Genomic DNA, 24,135 nt, shown 5'->3' with positions numbered 1-24,135 from the left:
AGTATGATAATGAAATATGATTTATTAATAAATACTAAATAAAGTAATGAGTAAAAAAAAAAAAAAAAGGTCTTCAAAATGCTAGGGACGCAGTTTTCAAATTGTTAGTTGAGCTCCCCTACTTATTTTTAGCCAATTCGAGCACTGTATAAAAGTATGTTATTTCAATTCATCTAATTTAAAAAGATTTTTAGATAAAAAAAATTAAAACATGTCGAAATTAACAGACTTTAACGTAAAGAGTACAGGTTTTTAAGGGTAATGTCTTCGACTAGATACGATTTGTGTTCTTTGACATACCATTGAAAAAATTGATCCCAGTGAGACCTGAGTAAAAGTAGTAGTGACAGACAGAAAAAAAATATAAACACATCATAGTAAAATCATTTTCTTTTCATCTTCGCATCGAAACTAATAAAACATAAAATCAATCTCGTAATATTCTTGCAGTACTTGTTGGGCCAAGAAATTTAGAATGATTAACATTTTAACGGAATTATATTTGAATTGAATCTATTTCGATTACACTCGTTTTATAAGTCAGGAAATAGCTAATATCCTTTAAAATGAGAAATCTTACTCTTTGTTAGTGAAGTAATAATTTAAGTGATTTTTATCTTACATATTTGACGACAAAAATAAATTGTTCACAAATACATATATTTTGAAAATACTGTACTCTTATCCGTTAGTGCAGAGGGCACCATCTGAAGAAGGTGAAGGGGTGTGGCGCATTTAGAATGAATCAGGGTCCGTATTGGCCGTTAAAGCACGTGACATCACCGCTGTGTTCATTCACTAGACTCCCGTACACCCACGCGCACCCTGTAGAGTCCGTCAGCAACCGCTATAAAAATCTGCACTAGGAGCTTGGCGCGGAACTTTCCGATCTCATAGTCAGTCGGGAATTTTGTTTCTATAAAAGGAAGTTACCAAAAAAATAATTTTTAAAGTAAATTTTCTTAACTTTATGTTTTGATCAAAACTGTTGAAATTTTCTATAAATTTCAGACAATGGCACGTCAATTTTCATTAATCGTTATCTTTGGAATTCTTACTATGTCAATATTCAGCCCTCAAACAACGGTCGGTGCACGATATCTACCGACAAGAGGGAACGAAGACCGTTTGACTAGATTGAAAGAAATGTTAACAGACGTAAGTTTTGTTTAATTTTATTTTGATTTGATAGATATTCATAATGAATACATTTATAAAAATATTATAATGGAATCATCCAGAGTTAAGTCAAAATCAACATATTGTTGTGGCGAAAACATTAAAAAACAAAATATATTAGAAGAGTATTTAGAAATTAAAAAATTGATTTAGCTTATAGATAAATATTGTGGGAAAGCTCGATAATAACAATAATTATGTAACTAATTACTGTCACACTTAAGTAGGCCTAGATAGCAATTAAAAAAAATAATGTTATAGAAACATTATTATAACATTATTTTTAATAAAATTTTATTAGAATAGGGACACTTAAATAAATATTTATAGTTTTAAATTATATCTATCAACCGCACTAATAAAAAGTTTACTATTATTGTTAAGAAACACAAAATATTTTATAACAAAAATTAAATGATCATATCTGTTAAATATTTAACTGTCCAAGTTTAATCACCACCCCAAGTTAGTCCATTGTTGTTATCAAAAATAATTTATTTTATGATTTAGAAAAGTGAAGTGACGCCTAAAAGAATCAAATCTTTTGTATATATCTAAATTCTTACCCAGAGGTTGTTCTAAGGATTTAAAGTTTTTTAAAGAACAAAAAAAATTTTTTAATAGTTGACTTTATATATATTGGTGTATATATTTTACTAAATTTGTTTTCTAGTAATGGCTCGTAAAATTTTCTTCTTGAGTTTTAGTTAATAAAAATAGTTTAATTTTAATATAACTTTGATTTAAAGAAGTTATCGTTAAACTACGTGTATTATTTAAATTCCATTAATTAGATTCAATCAATCGAATAATTAGAATATTCGTTAATATTTTTAAATTAAATTTTAAATGTTTATTTAACAAGAAATTGTTGTCATTTTGTTTTTTTATTTGTATTATATATATATATATATAACATTTTCCATAAAGTTATTTAAAATAGAAACGTAAATACAATAGATCTTGAAATGTATTTTAGAATGTAGGATTAATTTAACTGACAATGCTGAGTAGAACAAAGTTATTTATGGTTACATGTTTTAAGTTGAGTTACTATAATATCCTTTCTTTAATGTATCTAGAACTGAATTGGTTGTAACAGGAAATAAAGCTACAATCTAATGCTGAGTATCTTTTATGGCCGATTGTGTAAAAACCAATAAGATGGTTATGTATTAAAAATACTACTGTAAAATAGTGTGCTTTTATTACCAAGAACATAGACATGTTTATTCAATAGTAATTAATCCAAATATATATTTAAAATGAAATTTCAACTAAAATTTCAACTAAAATATAAACTCAACCGAAAATTTTCAGTTGATTGTATGACATTTTTAATCAAATATTTAAAAGCCTAATTTTTATTAATGAAAAAAAAAATAATTTTCCAATTTAAAAATAAACAAATTTTAAATCAAGTAGATGCAAATCAAATAACTTTCAATGATTATAATGAGTTAGATTATACATTCATCGTCTCATTTGTTTTTGTTATTAATAATTACCTGAAAATGTAAAGTGAGATAATAAAATTTGTACTTTTCATTTGCTTTAATTATTACTCTTGTTTAATTTTAACACCAAAATTATGATAGTTTACACAAAGCATTTTTTTTTTTTTATGACAGAAGAATACTGTCGTCATTATAGCACAGATCTTCTGTCCATAAAATTTTCTGATTTATAACAAAAGTTATTTTTTAATTACGCCTGGTAGTAATGGAATGTACCTAAAAGAATCATTCGACGATGTATGATGTGTTGCATCATGACACGAGTACAAATACATGTATACATATTACAAATGGGAAAGATAATGTATTGGATTAATAATTTGAATCGCAAAAAGGAATTGAAAAATTGTTCTTTGTTTCGCCACTTTTTAGTTAATAGCTTTTTTTATTATTAATTAATCATCTTTATTAACAATTCGACTAAACTGTTATGATTTATTATAGTACTGCACATATATGTGCATAACTATATGGAAATTATGTGCAAACAGTTTGAATTATTAGTATTGCAGTAAAACATGAAAATGTTCTTCTATACAAACAGATAATATTTCAAGTTTTATAGATACTTGAGATTTTCAAAAAAGTACATCATTCATATAAATTATAGACAATATCGACAATCGCACAATTAATTAACCAATAATAAAACTGTGACGATAAATCCTTTTAACTATTAAAGATTTATTGACATCTATGAATTGATTCTGTAGATTGTATTTTTATAGTCCATTGTTATACGACATAATGTTTTATTTTTGGCGCGACACTGCAGTTATTTATGCAAAGACATATACTTATTTTAACACTTGAAACCTCTGTGGTTAATTTTCAAAAAAAATTATAATATTTGTAATAAATAAAATAATTTTAATAAATGTAAAGTAAAATCTAATAAAAAAAAATGATATTGCAAACAAATATTTTCGCTAATCATAACTTATTTTAACGAAAATACTTTTTTATTGCTTTCACGTTTGAGATAATAACACATTGAATAAAATTAATGATCACATATTATTATACAAAATTACTTCAACATACATAAACCTCACAGCTGAAATTCTTTGTTTGCTTTGCAGTTAGTGCGGCTATAATAATATTATCATGTAATAAAAAGAAATAGTACATCGATAATAGTTAATACATTCAATTTCATACTGATAAATTTATTTTAAATGGGTTCATATATATATAACAAATATATGTTATTCAACTTATTTATTTTATAATGGAATCAATAATAATTTTATAATTTGTTTAGATTTTTCACAAAAAATGTTAATTAAATTCTAATTTTAATAAAAATGTTATTTATTGCTATAATTTTACTAGCTACTTTTATATGAAACATGAATAAAAACCCCCCAACTTCAAGCTTGCTAATATTTCATATAGCCATTTTAAATAAAATCAAACTTAATATCAATAATCTTTATAGATATTAATATTTTTAATTTAACTCAAATGATTAACTAAATAAACAACAATATAAAAAGTTGTAATTATTTTTTCGAGAAATTGAATACATGTTAACTAAATGCAAATTTTTAATCGTTTATCTTTCATCTTTTCGTTTTGTTAAAAATATTGGATATGAACAGAAGTATTACACAAGTGATACACAAGCATAATTTCATAATTCTATATGAATAGAAATTATTTTGAGCGATAAAATTCACCTGTTCTTGGAAATACACATTTAATAACTGAATTTAAGAAAATGATTTTTTATTTAATTAACGTTTCGCCTATGAGAAAGCGTCTGATAGAAGTTTGATCAACATCAGTTATAACGGAATAAATCTTCTAGTAAAACTTCAATAACGGGTGAAATATATAAGAGTAAAATCACCTTGGATAAATTACACGGGCCAAAAAATTCTAATTATTTATGGGTAACTGAAAACCAGGAAAAAATGAATAACTCACGACGACTGCAATTAACAGTGTTTTCATCTTGTTATTCAATTAATTAATATCATATTTTGAAACTTTATTTATAATTAGTCTACCGACTTACGTGTAGTATATTTAATTTTTTTTGGTTAATTATAGACATGATTTGAATTAGTAAGTAACTAATTTATTTTGCATTAGCCTTTTGGTCACTTTTACTGTAATATATACCCTAGAAGTTCACTTGACCATACAGATTACGATAAAAATGACAGATTCATTTTTTTTAAGATATTTATTTTTATATTTTAAATTTAACAAAAGATAAATCTTAAATTTAATAACTTACCACAATAAAAACGATATTTCTTGATTATAATGTAAAAGTTGTAGTTCTGGAGTATACGACAGCTGACATAGATAAAGTGTATCAGAAATTGTCTCAGCTTAATTAATTTTACGATATAAACGTAACACAACGTAGCGCTGATTTTAGTAATCTTATGTCATACTAAAATCAATGTCAAAATTTAGAGTTTAATTTAACAAAGTATAATTCATAAACACAAGACCTTTTTTTTTTACATTTTAATTTTCTAGAGTGACTCAACTGTACAGCTATGAATATTTTTTTAGAGTGAACATTAAGTTTTAACGCATTTAATGTTTACATTAGATTATGAAATTTAAAAATATTAGTTTCTTCTTTAAAAACTATCTATATTAAATAAAATGAAAAAGGTTTGGAAATGTGTGCAATTTTTTTTTAATTTAAGGTTCAAAGAAACGATCATTTTGAAATTTTGATTTTAAGAAAAAAAAATTGTGAAAATTTAGAGTCTTTTTTTTTTAATATGTTTTATTTTTTTTATGTAAATGCCTAGAAATGTATCACTGAAAAAATACTTTTCTTCATTTTAAACATATATTTCAAAGTTATTTTTTATAGTTAAGTACATCAAAAATTTTATAAAATATAACATGGATGAAAAAATGAAACGTTCTAGTTAAGTTAAAAATACATAATTGTATATAAAACATAGAATGTAGTTGAACTGTGTTAATGATTAGCATATTTTCACTTCCTGTAGACGTTGTCATTTCTTTGTCGTAATATTATTTTTCCTCGCACAACAATTAAACATCATATAAGCACATTAAAATCTTGTGATTTTCGGCATAAGATTATTTTATGTGAGCATCAACTACATTAATTACATTATCCAACTTATATAACCTCAACAATTTCTGAATTATAACATCCACAAAAACTAAAAATTCTTTTTAAAATTTGAATGAAAATGATTATGTGAGAAATAAATAATTGAAAATAAAATAATTGTGAGAATTTAAAATCGAATTTGATTTGTTAAAAAAATATGTTTAATATACATAAATTTTTTTATTTAATAATTTTTGATCGAAAGCAAGAGAACTATACATTTAAAAAAGTACAATTTATTAAAAAGCAATTTAGCTTTAAACCTGATTTCAAATTTTATTTAAAACGTATCTCAAAATTTGGGTTTAGATTAAACTTGTAGGGTACCTTTTTTTTTATATATATCGCTAATATCATATTATTAGTTTACTAACATCATCATTGTTATCAATCATTGGGAACGTTAAATATTGTTATTCTGATATTACTTAATGATAATTAATTAGTACTTACTTCAAGTTATTTACAATCAATTACAATAATTGCGAGAGTAATTTATTCGAACAATGTATCATATCCATTCGTTCATTTTAATATCTTATAACTTTACTTCAATTATAAATTTACTCTTTACTTCAAGTAATAATTTAGTGTAAAAATGTATGATAAACTCAATCAAACATAACTTATTATTTTAATAAAAAAGAAGGTTAAATTGTAAATACTTTCGTTTAGTTTTAACCGCTTTACGAAACATAATGATATTTACAATCGGAATCGCTTAATTTTGTCATTTTTAATTTATATTATTGATGAAAATTTTCCGATGTATATTCAGTAATTACAAATGTGTTTGCTATTTAAAATAATTAATTTATCGCAAATTTCTATTTATGTTCGGTTGTTAATATTGTTGATTACCGATGAATTATAAATTTTATCACACTTAAAATACAAATATAACATGCATTTTTTATTTATTGATACCTCTAAAGAAATGTAACAAATCGGAACAACTTAACATCCGCGAATCTTTTTTTAATGATCGAATATTATGTCATCTGCTTAATCGCCAACGGCAGAATACGTTCCACGTGAATTATACAATTTGATCAGAGAATAATAATAACAGTAATAAACAATAATAGTAAAACCATAATTTTCATTCATTGCTAAATTTCGCTAGGCTTCATGTTTGAAAATTTCAATTACGCCTTACACAGTCGGAAATGTCCGGTAACAATGCATCGAATAACATAAAAGTAATCAATGATAATAATTACCAATAATGTAACATTATCATTAACAACGATCGGACATGATGAAAACTTATCACAATGAACAGGTGCGCTAATACAAAAAGTACTTGTTGTTTGTTAATGTGATCTAGTAAATGTTAGTTGGGCACATAATCAAAATTAATGTTACGCTACTTTGTCAGAATACTTAAAGAAAGCGATTTATGGATTTTTATATATAGCCAACAAAACTGATGCAATTGAATCGTGATCTTTTTATTAACTTATTACTCATTGTCAGTACAATGCACGTTGCATTCGTATAGTTTGAATATACCGTTAATAATCATAGTACATTTACAACGGTTATTTAATATTTATATTATAATTTTGTTAGTGAAATGGAAAAAAATATATAATCAAATTCATTGAAATCCATAAAATTTAAAATTTTAATGACTTTTTGTAGCACTTTGATGGATAGCTGAGAAGGTATTAATTTTAGTATGATGTATTTTTTAAATTATTTTTACGAACATTCTAAAAGTACTTATGGAGTCCAGATCGTTACTAACCAATAATTATTTTTCTAGCGCTAGTTTTGATTTTTTCCTTAGTAAATGCACTTGAACTAGTATCTGGCCGATTTATATTATTCATCACACTCGTCAATATACTGTAAAATGCGAACAAAAGGAAAAAGTTGTCATATTTTTGGTATTTTTGAATACATATCGAGTGTATAGTTTCTAATTAATTAATATATGAAACTATTCAAATATATTATTATCCACATTAACATAAAATGTAATAAAATTTAATTTAAGTACATCGCACACATTCGTTACTAGGTACTTACTTTAGATATAGAACTCTACGATATTAATATTTCCATTAATTAAACTTAGGTACTAGCTGTAACATGCTAATTAATATTCGACAAACAATAACAAAACTCTAACACATTCAATTTAATTAATGAGTAAGTACATTTTGTTATCAGTCGGTGACTTTCTAAGTCTCATGCATTAAAGTATTTATTTATCCACACATTTATGTATATATTTTAGCTAAACACTATTATTAAATGAGCTTGAAGTATTTTGCTGTCAAAATAAAAGTAAAATTAAATTATTGTGTAAAAACCATTGTACATTTGGGGCACACTTATGATATTTTACGACATTACGTGTGTACAAAAAATCAGCTTAATAAGTAAAGCATCTGACCCGTGCCAATTTACTAACATATATATATATACTTAATACGATGAAATCCTAGACATCATTAATATTTATCCATCGTGTAATACATAACAGTAATAGCAGATGGGTCTGTGTAGAAATAATCAGAAACTTGTGGAAATCGAATTAGACAGTTCATATAACGAAATATTATTTTGTATCTAAAAGAAGTTTGTAGTTTCATAAGTGTAACAATGTAAAGAAATTTAATAAAAAAATTAATAATTAATACGAGTTATTGTTATCTATGTTATACATTTCATCATGAGTAGAGAACGGTGGTACTTAACTATATATAATAGGATATCATGATTGTAACAAAAGTTTTAATTACAATGATTTTAGCAGAAACATTACAATTGATCAGCCCTAAACATAAGTTTCAGTAGAAGTTAGTTTCCATGACAACATTATAACTTTATTAATTAAAAAACCTCCTCAAAATCACAATTAAATTATTACTAAATTACCTATTCTATTTGGATTCAACGCGTGTTTACTAATTCTTCGAAGAATGCCCTAGTAATATTTTTTGATAATAACACTTTTTTATAAACAAGTTTTACACTCGAAATGACGCTCTATTCATCTAAGGTGAATTGGCACGCCATCCGGTCGTGATTACCACCATCGTACTCATCAGTTAGGACGATAACACTTTGTTCGCCTTATCCGGTGGTCGGTAGATAGGACAGGTCAGTACCACAAGACACGTCGGTGATAATGTAAAGCAGTTCATGTGACTTCCGCCGCGTGCTGCCGCCATGTTGTATTTGCCACATTATCATATTGTAACGTGCGATTTACATAATATTGTTCACCCGTCATTTTGTGTACTTCATCATCAAAATATTGTTGTTTACAATTAAAAATAAAATGAACTTGTATTTTTTATCACCTGAAACACGGTGTTGTGATTATTATATACGATATGTAGTATATATACTTTCATACCGTGTCACATCTAGTTTTAAAAATCTTTTCTTAGAGTTAGAGTGGATTACTTTTATTTTAACTGTACCAAAACATATATAAGTGATTCACTTTGTTTACATTTTTATTTTTAATCAAAATATATTCCATTAATTTATTCTAATGGACATTTTTTCTCAGATCAACATGAATGGTGTTTCACGAAGTGCTTTTCGATTATTAAGCCAATATTTGACGGTGTGACATTTTTATTGCAATTATTTATTTTAGTATTAATACATTTCATTATTGAACTAAATGTTAATGTAAGCCACTTTGAGAGTACACAGTGGCTAACTGAAACCCATATATATGTTACGTATAATATGAGTGTTTGTTTTTAGTTAAGATACGAATGTCTAGAATACCTGACACGATTTCTGTTTGTTGGTTATTTACCTCAACAATATCAAGGAAAGTATACTTTGTAACATGTTTATTATTGTATGTGCAAATGCACAGAAAACATACGTGTTCTTACACTTTACTACGATTAAATTATCTACAATATCCGGATACTTTTTAAACATAAAATGCTTTCAACAAACAGTATAAGACACGCGGACACAAGTTCTATGATCAAAAGATCTTTGTCTCCGCGCTTACTATCAAGTACCTGAAATATACTAATATAATGAAATTTATATTGTCATCTTTTATCTACACTGTAATTTCTTATGTTACAATAACAAGAAAAATTACAAAATATATTTAAAAAATATCAAAATGTTTGCTTGTGCTTCATAATCAAATCACCCTCCTATTTGCGCCAATGCTTTTAAAATAATTTAAACCTATTTAACAACAAAACTTAATTAAAAAATTCTAATTGTTCTTAAATTTTACTGTAACGTCAATAGCGTATTAAAGGTTTCAACGCTCTGAGGTAATTTATATTTGAAACCCCCTAAAATTTTTTTGTTGAGAAAAAAAAAATTCTGGCTTTAATTACTTAAAATATGTAAAAACACAAGAAATTGTAAATAACTTTACATACATTTTTATCTGAGTTTTATCGGATTCCATTATAATAGATTTTTTGGGTGCTATAACGCTCCTAAAAGTCTCAACCTAGGTCATATTTAACGGGAGGTGGGCAATTTCAGTCTTAAAAAGGATCAAATCTTATGATCCCTTAAGTATACACGTCACTGTTAATGTCACATTGATTCAAATATTACTATTAAAAACATATCAAAATTCACCGAAATGTTTAGGGCTGCGATTTTACAAAAAAAAAAAAAAATACTACCTGTATGATTATTTAATTATTATAGTAAAACTACAAAAAATACCGTGGCTACTATTACGTATATTAAAATGATCAAAGGTCATTTTTAATGCATCACTTCTTAAAGAAATGATTATTTAATGGAATGACGTTATACACACAAAATTTTCAACCTGCTGTCATTATCAAATGTTAACATTCAAAATAATTTAACCAACCGTATTCAAATCTCATAAAATTTAATTACGGTATCTTTTAATTCACACAATTCCTAAGTAAAGAAACGATTAGCATTTAATAATACTTATTCAATAAGAGGCACCTTAATTTTAGTTAATTAAACACTTATAACAAGCAAATATAATATACAGGGTGTTCAGTAAGTCAGGAAACGGGTTTCTATTGTTCTCATTGTTTGTAACAATGAGAACAATAGAAACCCGTTTCCTGACTTACTGAACACCCTGTATATTATGTATTAAGCATTGATTTTTTTTTACTAATTTAATGAGTGTTAGTTACTTTTTACTATAAAAAACAAACCTAAAGTTTGATAAAACTTGAGAAAATGTACTATTCATTTTTACTTATTCAAACTCTTATGTAAGTAAACTATGTTTGATTTTTCAAATGCGCCAATAGCATTTTCTCAGCAAAAGCAGTTTTTATGAAACACAAATATTGGCTCTATATAGATTTAGTTTCAAAAAACTCCAAAATAAGTTATTTTCATATCAAATGTAGTAACAATAATATTTTATTCATATTATAATGTTATTTGATGTCTTTACAATTTTTAGTCTATTAGAGAATTTTTTTTTTTGTTATTTACTTTTTTCTGCTTTATAAAAAAATATTGTTTTGAAATGGGAAAAGTATTTATTTTTATTTTTCTAAACTACTATGGAGATACAATGAATATTTGAAGCTTGACAATAGTATACATGTATTTGGTGGATCGTGTATTAAATTATATTTGTACTATTTCATTTTGAAATATTATAATACCCAAGATAAGTTGATCAAAAGATTTATTTATCTGGAAAATATAAAACAATATACAATAATACCTGAGTGGATTTTCAAATTGTAGAATTAAATTATTTAACTTATATTTATAAGAACATTTTATTACTAAATCCTAAATAAAGTACCGAAAAAAACATTTTATGGTTATAACCGCAATACTTTTGTAATAGATATAATGAGTCGGTTTTACTATTAAACTAAATCTATAATGACATTACAACTTTGCGAATTCATTGTTTAATATTTTTAACGAATACCGCTATAATTTAGGTCGCAGCCCATTGTTAGGTTACATTATTTCGACACTTTAGTATTAATTTCTCACCATTCATTTTCAAAACCTCACAGAGAAGCCTAAAGTTCCTAAGCGAGATTTAATATTTTAAGGTTATAAAACTTATTGTTACCTTACTATTATTTTTTTGGCAATTTATCATAATTTGTAATGAAATGTTCATACGTTTACAATAATGTGGACAAAATATTTTTCGGGTAATCGACTGATACAGTAATGAGACACCCCACAGTTTTTGGTCTGATGGTTTAACACAATAGAATCATGAGGATAGACCGTAGACTGCATATACATTAAATCCCACTTCCATATCTAGTAGTAGGCAGTAACCGTCCAAGTCTGTCAAATGAAATGTCAGTCAATGATAAAAACAATGGAATATAAGTTAAATATTAAATAAACTATAATTATTATAGTTATCGTGATCATCTTTGCGACTTACTCATTATGTCAATAGTCGCCCAAAAGTTTCTCTTATGGAATGTGCTTTAAGTAGGTTATCTAATAACTCAAAAGTGGCCAACAACAAGTACAATATTCTTTAATGTCTTTTATCTGTTCAATCAGAGAATTACTAATATTTCAAAATTTAGCAATCTAGCAATAAAAAATACTGACTAACTTGACCCATGAACGCAATGGATTTTTTTTACTACTTGTACTATATTTCTATTCTATTTACTTTGTTAAATTCCGTATGAAATATAGTCACTGTGAAACAGATCAAAATATTGTATGATTACCTTATTAGAGCCATACCAAATCCATTTTGACAGCCAAATAAAATAGTTATGATTTTATTTTTAAGTTTCAGAGTAAATAAAGAAACTTGACAGACGCCAGTAATAAAAAAACATTGCGAAGAAACGAATTGCTAAAGTTTTGCTCTCATAAAATCCTTGATCTTAGTGTACAAGGTATAATAAAACATAATAATAAAATATGTGCCTACTGTTTTGTAAAAGCATTATAAAAATAAAACGACACACAGCGTTTAATAAATAGATGAGTTTAGTTAACCCTACTGATGCGTTTTAATTAACTAAAAGTTAATTATCCGAACTGAAAGTGTTAATTGCACGAACTAAGTACAGCTATAACTCGATGGTGTTGTGGAAAAACGCGTGAAAGCTTTGTAATAAAATGTTCAATTATCAAAAACAGAAAAATGTGTTTTACAAAAATTCATATCAATTTGTTTGTTTATTGTAAATTAAACTATCCGATGAAATAATCATATGATTTAGATTGTTATTGTCAAAATTAGTTCAAGGTATTTTATTGCCCTAGTCAAAATCATAAACTTAATGATATAGTCTTTTATTTTTTTTGCTCATTTTCTTATATTAAATGACTAAAACACCTAAACATTTTTAGATTAGCAGCCCTAAGTAGTTGTTTGGTTGGGTTTTATGAATGTATAAAGTCCCCAACCCTAATAATGATTAAAATTTATTTATTTATTTATATACATTATATTTATAACTATATAAATATTATTTATCAAATTATAAAAGTTAATTTAAAAATTTAATTTAAATAAAAAAAAGTCAAGACATTTATAAGATACAAAGGATGAACATAAAACATACTTCATGATCCATAAATTGAAAAAATAATACTTTAAAGAAACTGAGAAAAAAATGCTCAATATTATTTTGGTCTTCAATTAATAAAGTAGTCCATGATAAATTAATCACCCTGCTTATTATATTTTTTAACCTATAAAAAAATAAATGATGTCAAAAAAATAAAACAATGTTCTTTAAATATATGTGTATATTAAAAGCTGTATTCCAATAATTGCAATAAAAATTCTGGTGAATTTTTTATCAATGACAATCTACTTTTTTAAGTTAATATACGAGTATAATATTTTTTTAAAGAGCTGATAAATAAATTTATTTGTTAACTTATATTTAAATATGATAATGTCTATAAACTTTATTGAAAATAGAGATATGGCACACTGAGTATACATAATCAGTTAATATTTAATAACAGTTTAACATAAAGTTTTTAAATGTAAGTAATTCATGTTAAATTTATATACAGATGATCAAATAATATTCTTAGTGGACAAATGGTCACAAAACCTAAATTACTCATAGAAAAACCTTATTACTTGTATACCCGAATTTCATTTTTAAACAGAAGTACATTTACAACAAAGACATAAAATTATTAAGCTGTTAATTTAAAGGTGCCACATAAAATTTTTAACATTGGTTAAATTTAGTAAAATAGAGAAATATATTAACAAAAATAACACAAAAACTTATTCGTAATAATATAATAGTACTTCAGTTATTTATGAATAAATTTATGATTTGTCAAGAAGATATGAGGTTGTAAATTCAAATTTTACAATGTATTTGCAATATTACTTTTTTTGAGAGAAATATTGCATGGATAAAGGAGATTTATTTTTAATTCATATATATATATTTAAAATTTATATAGCCCTTTTAAGTGTTAAAAGTATAACAAAAAGTATGCACTGTTTATCAAACAAAAAAAAAAATGATGTAATTTATATTGATATATTTAATTGAAAATATAATCTTTAATAATTTTAGTTTGGTAGCAAATGCTTAGTAGGTATAGAAACGACAGGTAATAAAGCCATACATTAACTACCTGGTTCGTTTACTTATTTATTTGAATGGACTAACGATATTTACTTGCTCAGGTTGGATTGGTGTTGGAGAAAACCATATTTCTTTACATGACAATTACAGTTAAATAAAAATATTTTGTAATAAATAATTCACTAATCTTAAATTATGGATAAGGCATCTTATTTAGAATAATAATAATAAAAAAAAATATTTCAAATTTTAAATTTATTTTCACTTCCATTATTAGAATATTGTTAATAAGAAACTTTGCCAAATTGTTATTTTTTTTTAAGTGAGAGTATATCTTACGCTATATTATGATGTTTGGCTTCATAATATAATTTAATTTGGGAAAATGTTCAGGAGTTCTAGACTCTACGGACCCTCTAAATGCTTGCTTGGCATAGTAAACATAAACGTGCTGTTTTTATTTTGAAACTTTTTTAATAATAATTTAATAATTTTGTTTTGAATTTATTTTAGAAATTATAACCACTTTAAAATTTTAATTTATGATTATTAAGATTTTTTTGTATAAAATTTTAACAAAAATAATTTAATTTATTAAAAATAATTATTTTTAAAGTGATACTATTCAAATAGTATGTGTTCTAATAAGTGAAAAAATTGATAAATATCATTGTACTTAAAATTTTTGAGTGAAATTAAAATCCTTTCGGTGATGTATAATAGAACTAAAATTTAGATAATACATATCACAAAATAAAGCATTGCAATTACTAGCGCTTCCGTAGTACTGACTAGTGTTGCGCAAAAAAATGATGCACGTGAGGTTTTTGCTTTGTAAACGATATGACATTTACAATAAAATAAACAAACAATATGGTGAATGAAAAGAGAAGCCATATAATAACTTCTTGCAATTTCTTTTTTGCCTTGTATAAGTAAAAATGTAAGCTAAACAATAAAACGTTACTCTTTTTTTTTTCAAAATACAGGTGAAAGGAAAATTCATGAAAAATGTAAACAGTTATCTTCTATTTAATCATCTTGAAAAATAATAGTTCATAAGCATTTTTGACATCATTAATCTACAGAACATAACCCAATTCCACACATTTACTTTTTATTCTTTAGTAATTACACCACATCTAAAACTAAAACTGTAGTATAATTGGTCATATAGATTTTTGTTTTAATTTTTACTAGTTATTTCGAAATTTGCTTTTCTTTTTAACAAAATTTACAATGAAATTATACAAAATTTCAAGTTTGTAATTAATTTGTTAGACATAAATAATACGTTCAGTAATATAACTTTTAAGTGTTAATTCCTCAAAATAATAAAAAAGTAATATTTTATTTTTTTAAGTTCTAAAATTCAACTAGTATTTTATAGTCAAACGTCTATAAAATACTATGTTTTATTTAAATATTTTTTTGAATTTCTGGGAAAATAAAATTGAAGATCTTGGAGAAAATATAATATTTTTTTTCTTAAGTTGCATGTCCTAATAAGTTTTTTTTATATACTTATTTCATACCAATATTTAAATGATTTATAATGTTAACACTTTAATTTTAAATAAATGACTTATATAAACTATCAAATTATAAAATTTAATTCGGTTAGTTTATATTATTTTATAACACGACTAAAAAAATATTATTCCTATGAGAAATTACTACTACTATATTTTAAAGTATTTTATTAAAATTGCATAAAATAATTATAATAACACTTATGACTGGTAAAATACTTGATTGATTATGTTTTACTTCGTTTAAACTTAATAAAACGTTACTGGTAAATTAATAAACAACATGTCTTAGAAACGCACCGAAGTGTTATGTAATTTTATAATAACACTAAAATTACAATAATAGAAATGCATATTTTTGGAATAATTACAAAACCACGGGAGCGTATAAGTGCAATTTACATGTTATTATTTTTGCTTTTTCTGCAAATATTTTATTACACAAATCATATCTAAAACTAATTGTATGCGTTCACGCGCTAGTTTACTTTCACAGTCAATGTGACCGTGTCTCGCATACGTCTAGACGACTAAACAAAGAAATTAGAAAATTATGGCTAATTTTTTTAATATGAATCACTAAATAGATAATTTAATAACGCCGCTTCAAAGGTAGTTAACCGGCTGTAATAGAATTAAAATGTTAATCGTAAAAAAAATTAATATTCATCAAAACAATGACTGTAAAAAATTTAGGTTTGTTGAAATTATTTAACTGTTTATTTAATTGCTAATATCATCTAGTAATGTTATACTCTTACTTTAAAATCATATTGTATTTGATGCTTTTATGTTTTCGCACGTTTCTATGAATTTCGAATAGCTACTCACGGGCATTACAATACATTCCTATAAGAAATAATTTCTTCTTTCTACTTGTCACTCATGCATTAAATAACAATGCACAAGTTAGACTCACCGATTTATAATTTTGTTCATAACTACAATTCAAATTACAATACCCTTCATACATTATTGTGGTCTGTTGGTGCTCACTAATTTTTTCTCTAATCGCTACACTAATGATATGTCGACCCAATTTTTCTTTCTTCGTCCTATCAGAGATAAATCGAATTATACATACCGAATTATAAAATGAGAAAAAATGTAATAAGTAATAATAATAAGCAAATACAAATCGCATTCATACTCGCACGTTTATTACTTAACTCTTAACCCATTATATGAACCTCAGTAAATTATGAACTATATGTTAACAAAGTGTGAACATTCATTATAATATTTCTGTTGAACAATAGTAGTACGGCGCACTTGCGCTAGTAATTTTCATTTTTAATGGCACTTTGCTGGCACTGATTACAATATTTTGTAAAACGTACTTATGCAACTTAATACATGTACTGTATACGTTGGTCAATGGTTATGATGATAAAAAATGAATAAAATATAACACGGAAAAATTCCATTATTCAATTAACTACACTATTGCAATCATAATGAATCTCCAAATAACTTCTTTGAAAAAAATTTCGGTTACAGTTTCATAAATAATATATATATTAATTTATTTAGTATTCATAAAACATCTTGATTATATATTTTTGTTGTCATAGCTCAATTTCTTAATAGCATTATCATCTGTGAACATTCTCTTTTTTTTATTACAAAATCTATGATACAAATATAAAAAAAATTTATATATATACAAATATAAATAAAAAATATATAAAGTTTGTACCAACAAAATTATTTTTAATAACACGTGGACAACGATTTTAAAATTTAAAACATTTAAATACAATTGCACCGCTTTGGCTGAAGTAATGTTGCGTGTAAAATTTATGCGTTTACCACCATAAACCCATATTTTGTTATATTGAACAAAATGACCAAGTACTATTACTTTTATCTCTTGATGGGTAAAAAGCGGAAATCAAATGGATATAACTAGTTTAGAAGCCATTTTTAACTTTTAAGTAAACTTCTTTATAGTTTTTTTTTATATATAGGAGTTTAGTAAATACATTAAAGAAATAACAATAATTATTAAAAATTATTTTCTATTTAACCGATATTTCATTTTAAAATTATCGATTTATATAATTTTAATTAAATTATTTATCAATATAGATAAAAAAATATTTATCTTGATTAATCTGTTTATAATTTAACGTTTTTGATAGAAATTTAAGACTTGAGTTTTAATAAATAAAAAATTTTTTTATAAATTTGGTAGTTTTAATAATAATAGAATCATCAAATAAAAACAGGAAAAATATTCTATCTAAAAGATTTTTTGTATCTACCTTGGAAATATTTCGAGTAAATTTTGCATAAACAATTATACTTAATGTACAAAAATATTTCAAGATTAAAGTAAAAAATTAATACTTCCGTCATTTTAAACCATTTAGTTAACTTTAATTTTCTTTTTTTTTTCGAGAGAGAAAAAGAGAATGAGTGTTTATAAACATGGTCGTTAATTGATACACATTCATCATTAGAAATATTTTTTTAAATCTCATTTACTCTATCGCATTACTACTACAATCCCGATCTTAATTATGAAAATATTGTTATCATAAACAAATGTAGAATAAACTATACTATTCAGATAATATAATAACAGTTAATAATTGTGACCAGTAATAAATACACATAAAAAAATCTATTTGGTTCTTTATACCATTGTTTTTTTAGCGTGAGGAAATACTTAAGTGAACAATTTTTACATTTAGTCTCTTAGAATAAAATAACTCAAAATTTTAAAGCCATTGCTTCACTAAGTGCATCAATAAAATTTAATTGTCAAAGAGACAGTATATTTTAATTAAACCAAGACTTACAATAAAAATTGATCTAATGTTTAAATTCATCAATATTTTTTTTCCCTTATAAATTAATAATAACAGTGATACTTTTAACATTTATTTTAATAATTCAATCAAGTGAATAATAGTAATATACGTAATTATTATAATACAAAAGCTATTCATGTGTAGTCTCATTTCTGTATAAATCAAATGTAAAATACCAAGTGACTTCTTAACTGCCTCTCATACAATAGTTTTAAAGGTAGTTGAGCTAATGATTACTTTAATTTTTTAATAGTAATGGCTTTTTACTGATCTGTTTTATACTAAAATGCTTTTCTAATCGCTTATAATTTTAAACAGCTGTAACTCGTTGAAAATCAAATAACATATTATTTTCCATAAATCCAATTACACAAAAAATTAGGATTGTCATTTAAAGTTGATAAAAGTTTAGGGTTAAGAAATGGTATCAAAATAGTAATTTTTCTTCTAAAGTAGTCAACTAAACACAATTATTGTTGGTAAAATTAAAATAATGATAAGCTTTAATATTTTGGAAAATATTTCGTGACGCGTAGTTAAGGAATCGCTCTGTATACAAAGTTTCTCAAAATTATTACAAAATATTTTCAATGTGTTATTTAATATTAGTCTTTACCTATATTAAAAAAACAACGTACAGTGATTAATGTAAATCTCTCATGTTTTCTTTTATAAAAAAATTTTGGAATGTAAATATTTAAAAATATTCTTGCTATAGGTTTTTATTGGTATAATATAATGATAATTAAAATAACATGGAGGGACATTTAATTTCAAAAATTAATTTTAATCTAACTAACAATACACACAGAACCGTTAAAGTCTTCCATATCAGTAAAAAAAATAATATCTTAATCAAATAATCGAAAAATGAATTTTAAATCTAAATCTGTGTATAAATTGAGATCTTAATGTAGTGTAATTTTTTTTATTAAGTTCATTGTATATTAAAGAGCAATTTAAGTAATATTTAATAATGATATTATAAGTTGGTTTTTTATAAGTATTTTTTGTCGTCGCATACCTAAGGAATATCATAGAAAGGTTCAGTTAGAAATGATTCAGGTACACCAGACTTAAAAATTGACATAACACAAAAAGGATACCTGTGCGTTTATGTGTTTACGGTTTAAATACCTGTTGAAAGGCGTCTAATTCAATTTAGATTCTTACTACGATAATAACTATCATTGAACCATATAGATGTTTTGTGTGAATTGCAATTAATATAATAGCTAACGCTACGTTAAATATTTTGTTTGGTTTTAAGAATTTAACAGCAAATATGTCTTCGATTTCAATATCAATATTGTTTTTATATTGTACTATTTAAAGAATTCGAAATTAAAATAAAATTTAAACATTTTACTCTTTAATTATTATTGTTATGATAATTATAATTTTAGGTAAATTTTATTGGCGTGAAAATTGAAATATAACTATACGGCTGCGTGTAGTATATTTTCTATAAAACATGTTCCGGGTTTCATACAAAAAACATATTAACATAACTGTTACATGAGATTTGAGAGCAGTGTGCACTTAGATGACGCGTCGGTAGCTAAGGATATTGGACCTGATGTTGTTTATCTCCGTGAACAGAATTCTATAGGAAATGATGCGTGGAAAATTGTATAATTCGCAAACAATTATTAGTATTATTATTGTCGTTTGTGTCTTATCCGGCACACGTACATCTCGGGTATCTAATATTTAGAGACAACCTTTTTTTCAAGTAGCTGTTAAGCAAAAGAGAAATCGAAAACCCGTGAACAATTCGACGACGTCCATATATCATGTAAACTGCGTGTTTTTATTAATTTATTGCAAAGCGGATATGAAAATGTAAACCACTTGAGGTTTTTCTAAAATTGAAATTACTCATTTAGTCCTTTTCAAGTTTACTTCAATGTCTTCTTAAGTTCGAAAAAAACTGAGAAAAATCGGAATTTGGCCTAAAAACGAAATTGTTTACAGAGTTACTCGTCTGTAAATATTATGTATTATTCTTAATGGTTTAAAAATGATAATGGCTGACATGATATGACTTTGTCGCAGATTAACTTTGTGTGTTGATATTATTTTTCAATGGTGTGCATTGTTAGTTTACATAATTTAGGTATTCATAATTTCTCTAATAAACAAACAGATATGCAAGAACGTTTTATATTTTAAATAGAACTTAATGATTGCATACCATATATTAATAGTTTTTGGAAAAATGATCACACGCAATTATTCTAAAAAAAAAATAAACAAAATGATTATTTAACTATGACTCACGCATTATATTTGTAGCTATAAAACAAATTATAGTTTTTTATTTTCAGAAGTTAAAAATTTCTTATGTTCCAAGATTTTCAAATAAAACTATGGTTCTATCCCTTCTCATTATCCTTTAAAGTAGTGTCAACCTTAGTTTTTTAAATAGAAACATATATTTAACCAATTTACAAAATCTAAAGAATGATATATCTAAGAAAATGATAATAACATATTTTGGAAGTTATTAACTCTAATATTAAGTCTGGAGGTCAAGCGCGGGTCTGTATATTCTTATCTCTAGACATTAATTAATAAACTGCCCTACTCGCCTCGCCATGTTATAAAAATTCTAATATTCTTTTAAAAAATAGTCCAAAAGTTGTATTAAACAGTTATTTTCTTAGATTATTTTATAGTTTTTGTAAATTTATTAAACATATAGTTTCAATTAAAAAAAAACTAAAATTTTAAGAAAGAGAAGGAAAAATTGTTTTTTGAAAATTTAGAGCGTAAAATATTATTAACTACTGAAAAGAAAAAATTGAATTATGTTTTATATTTTTGACCCTTGTAAATTTTCGTCTCTATGTATAAGTCGCGTAACTCAATTTTTTTAAGTTGTTAAAGCCAAAGAAAATAAAACACTATTTTTGGTTTTTTAATTTTACACGAGAATATGACTCGAATTTTTATGTTTTGAAATACTTTTCAGTTACTGGAATCAGGAGCACAGCCCAACTACGAATTGGAGAGAGTCTACGCCGATCATCGAGAACCTGTTGGTGACTACAGTAGATTAAGTATACCGAGAGAATACAATGTTCCAGACAAAGCATTGTTAGAACTTTTTAATCCAGTAGTACCACGTCACCAAAGGCCAAGATCTTAAAACTAAACGGAACGTGATTTAAAAAAAAAATGATTACACAAAAAATATTAACTATATGTTGTATAATAAATACATTTAAACTTTCTTTTAAGTTTTTACTGTTTTCAACGAAAGTAATAATTTAAATGTTAGTAATAACAACTGCGAAACATAATTAATTAGTGTAGTCTATAGGATTTATTCGGTAAAATTTTATTTATTTATTTTTCATTTCTTTATGTGTTAACTAACTATTAAGTATTACACCTTGTTACCTACATGATTCTTACAACAAACGTTTACGTTGTAGAGATTTTTAATTGAAATATATATGTTTGCTTAAGTTACAAAGTCTTTTTTTTTATTTCATATTCAATTATTATTATATTTTATTAAGGTGTATGTTGAAGGAGGATTAATCATAGGCGAAATTAATTAAAATTTTTGGTGATGCTAAATTAAAAACAATAATAATATATTATTATATGCAAGTGTAAAAATAACTACGAAGTAGTATATAAATCAATTGAGTTTGGATGTTGTTTAACCAAAATTTAGTTAAACAACATACATTTAATGTAAAAATGCATTCGAATCATTCCCAATTCTCTGGTAGTTGTGGATAAGTTTGACATGCTAATAGAAGAAACAAAATAAGGAAACAATCTTCAGAAAAAATCTACTCACATCAAAAACATCATAGTAATTTTAGCTTTTATTGAAGCTGAAAATATTGGTTTATTTTTTACCCCTTATATTTTTTTTTAAGATATGATCATGTTTTTAGTAGTTCAAAAGAAACGCGTGTAGACCGACTAATGTTGCACGTTTCTTTTGAACATTGCCACAGTATAACATACAAAACGTATACTTCCATCACTTGTTAATTTCACAAGAACATTTTATAAGAAATTGTTGATTATTTAATTGTTTTCACGTTATTAATACATATTTAACCATTCAAACATTTTTGGGGAGTTGTTTATTTTTATTGTAATATGAAGATTTTTGATAAAAAAAAACAATTAAGTAAAGTTTAATAATAAGTTTTGGTTCAGTAACTTTTGCCTTTCACATTAACTTAATAATAATGAGTACCTATAACATCATTATATATTTATATGACTCATTACCTGGAAGAAAGGTTAAAAATTTAAATCAGCATAGTTTAGCGGACTTGTTAATTGTTATTATTTTTACACTTTAGTAATGAAGTTACATAATCGCAATTGAATAACTATTTTACTGCACACAAAGAAAGCACATATAATTTTTACCTTAATAAACATGAAATTCAACAATACTGTACCAATATTTATTAAATTAATACTATTAATATTAAATTAATTAAATGTACCACAGAAATAATTTGATACTCAATTTTTATATTAGCTCCGCTTTTGATTCTATAATTAAAATAATTATTTTCATAATACTTATAGAAAAACTTAACTAGTTAAGAGAATAAACTTTAAAAATATCTGATATATCTCAATATTTTATCCTTTTTAAATGTAATTTAGTCAATATAAAAATAATACAAAAATTGTAGTCAGTAATAAAACAAAATTAGTATATACTACGAGTTTAATTTAAATTATATAGTTAGACTTTCATATATTTAACTATTAAAAATTTATTTTATTTACTTAATTATTTATCGATTTTTCTAATCAAATGTCTCAAAAAGATTTGATAATTTTTATCTTTTTTGGGGTCCTTAATAATATGTTAATTTTTTTATTAAATGTAATTTTATAAAAAGTAATATAAAGTTTCATTAGATTGCAACAGATTAAAAATTACAAACTAACTGTTTTCACTGATGCATTCATTTTTCAATAAACAAAATATTTAATCCAAATTTTTAATAACTACAACTCTAAAATTTTTTAACACACCAAAGAAAATAAATCTTTTAAATTTGACCAAAATTTTGTTATTCAATGTATTTTTCAATTCTGTTACTATATTTATTTGAGTATTTTTCTATTTAATCTTTTGACATCTAATGTTTTACCTTCCATTTTTTATTTTATTAATTTTGGATTACAGTTATACATGGTCGGAAAGAAATTTACTTTAAGACCAACGTTGTTATTTAAAAAGCTGTATTTCATAATTCTTAACATATAAAAATGTTAGTTGATTCCTCAAATTCTTATTATATAATTTTTCAATTTATTTCTTAACTATAGTCGTCTGAGTTTTATATTACAAATACAATACTGTAATAGGGTCAATTCAATCAATCCCAAATAATATCTTTCAAAAATGACAGAAGTATAATTTGA

General features: G+C 24.5%; 1 protein-coding gene across 2 annotated transcripts; it reads left to right on the top strand.

Annotated features, from left to right (window-relative positions):
* Window positions 1–792: 792 nt before the first annotated feature.
* LOC126894794 (uncharacterized) lies at window positions 793–22,157 on the top strand. 2 transcript variants are annotated; one of them, XM_050666058.1, is made up of 3 exons: window positions 793–952; window positions 1,012–1,158; window positions 21,686–22,155. In XM_050666058.1, exons 2-3 carry the CDS (start codon window positions 1,015–1,017, stop codon window positions 21,860–21,862), a joined length of 321 nt encoding a protein of 106 aa, XP_050522015.1. In that variant the 5' UTR covers window positions 793–952; window positions 1,012–1,014; the 3' UTR covers window positions 21,863–22,155. The 2 variants fall into 2 exon arrangements, with proteins under 2 accessions (XP_050522015.1, XP_050522016.1); XM_050666059.1 differs by lacking the exon at window positions 793–952 and having other exon boundaries at window positions 959–1,158; window positions 21,686–22,157.
* Window positions 22,158–24,135: the final 1,978 nt, after the last annotated feature.

The sequence above is a fragment of the Daktulosphaira vitifoliae genome, unplaced genomic scaffold (assembly GCF_025091365.1).
Source record: "Daktulosphaira vitifoliae isolate Bord-2020 unplaced genomic scaffold, ASM2509136v1 Scaffold_1, whole genome shotgun sequence".
Lineage (NCBI taxonomy): Eukaryota > Metazoa > Arthropoda > Insecta > Hemiptera > Phylloxeridae > Daktulosphaira > Daktulosphaira vitifoliae.
The sequence above is the reverse complement of the archived record's forward strand: the minus strand, read 5'-3'. Positions and strand labels throughout refer to the sequence as shown.

What these genes read in the sequence shown, in the direction of transcription:
- LOC126894794 (XM_050666059.1), top strand. Translation starts at nt 1,015, where the DNA reads ATGGCACGTCAATTTTCATTAATCGTTATCTTTGGAATTCTTACTATG. An exon ending in TGAAAGAAATGTTAACAGAC is followed by an intron (nt 1,159 to 21,685) that starts GTAAGTTTTGTT and finishes AATACTTTTCAG; the next exon opens with TTACTGGAATCAGGAGCACA.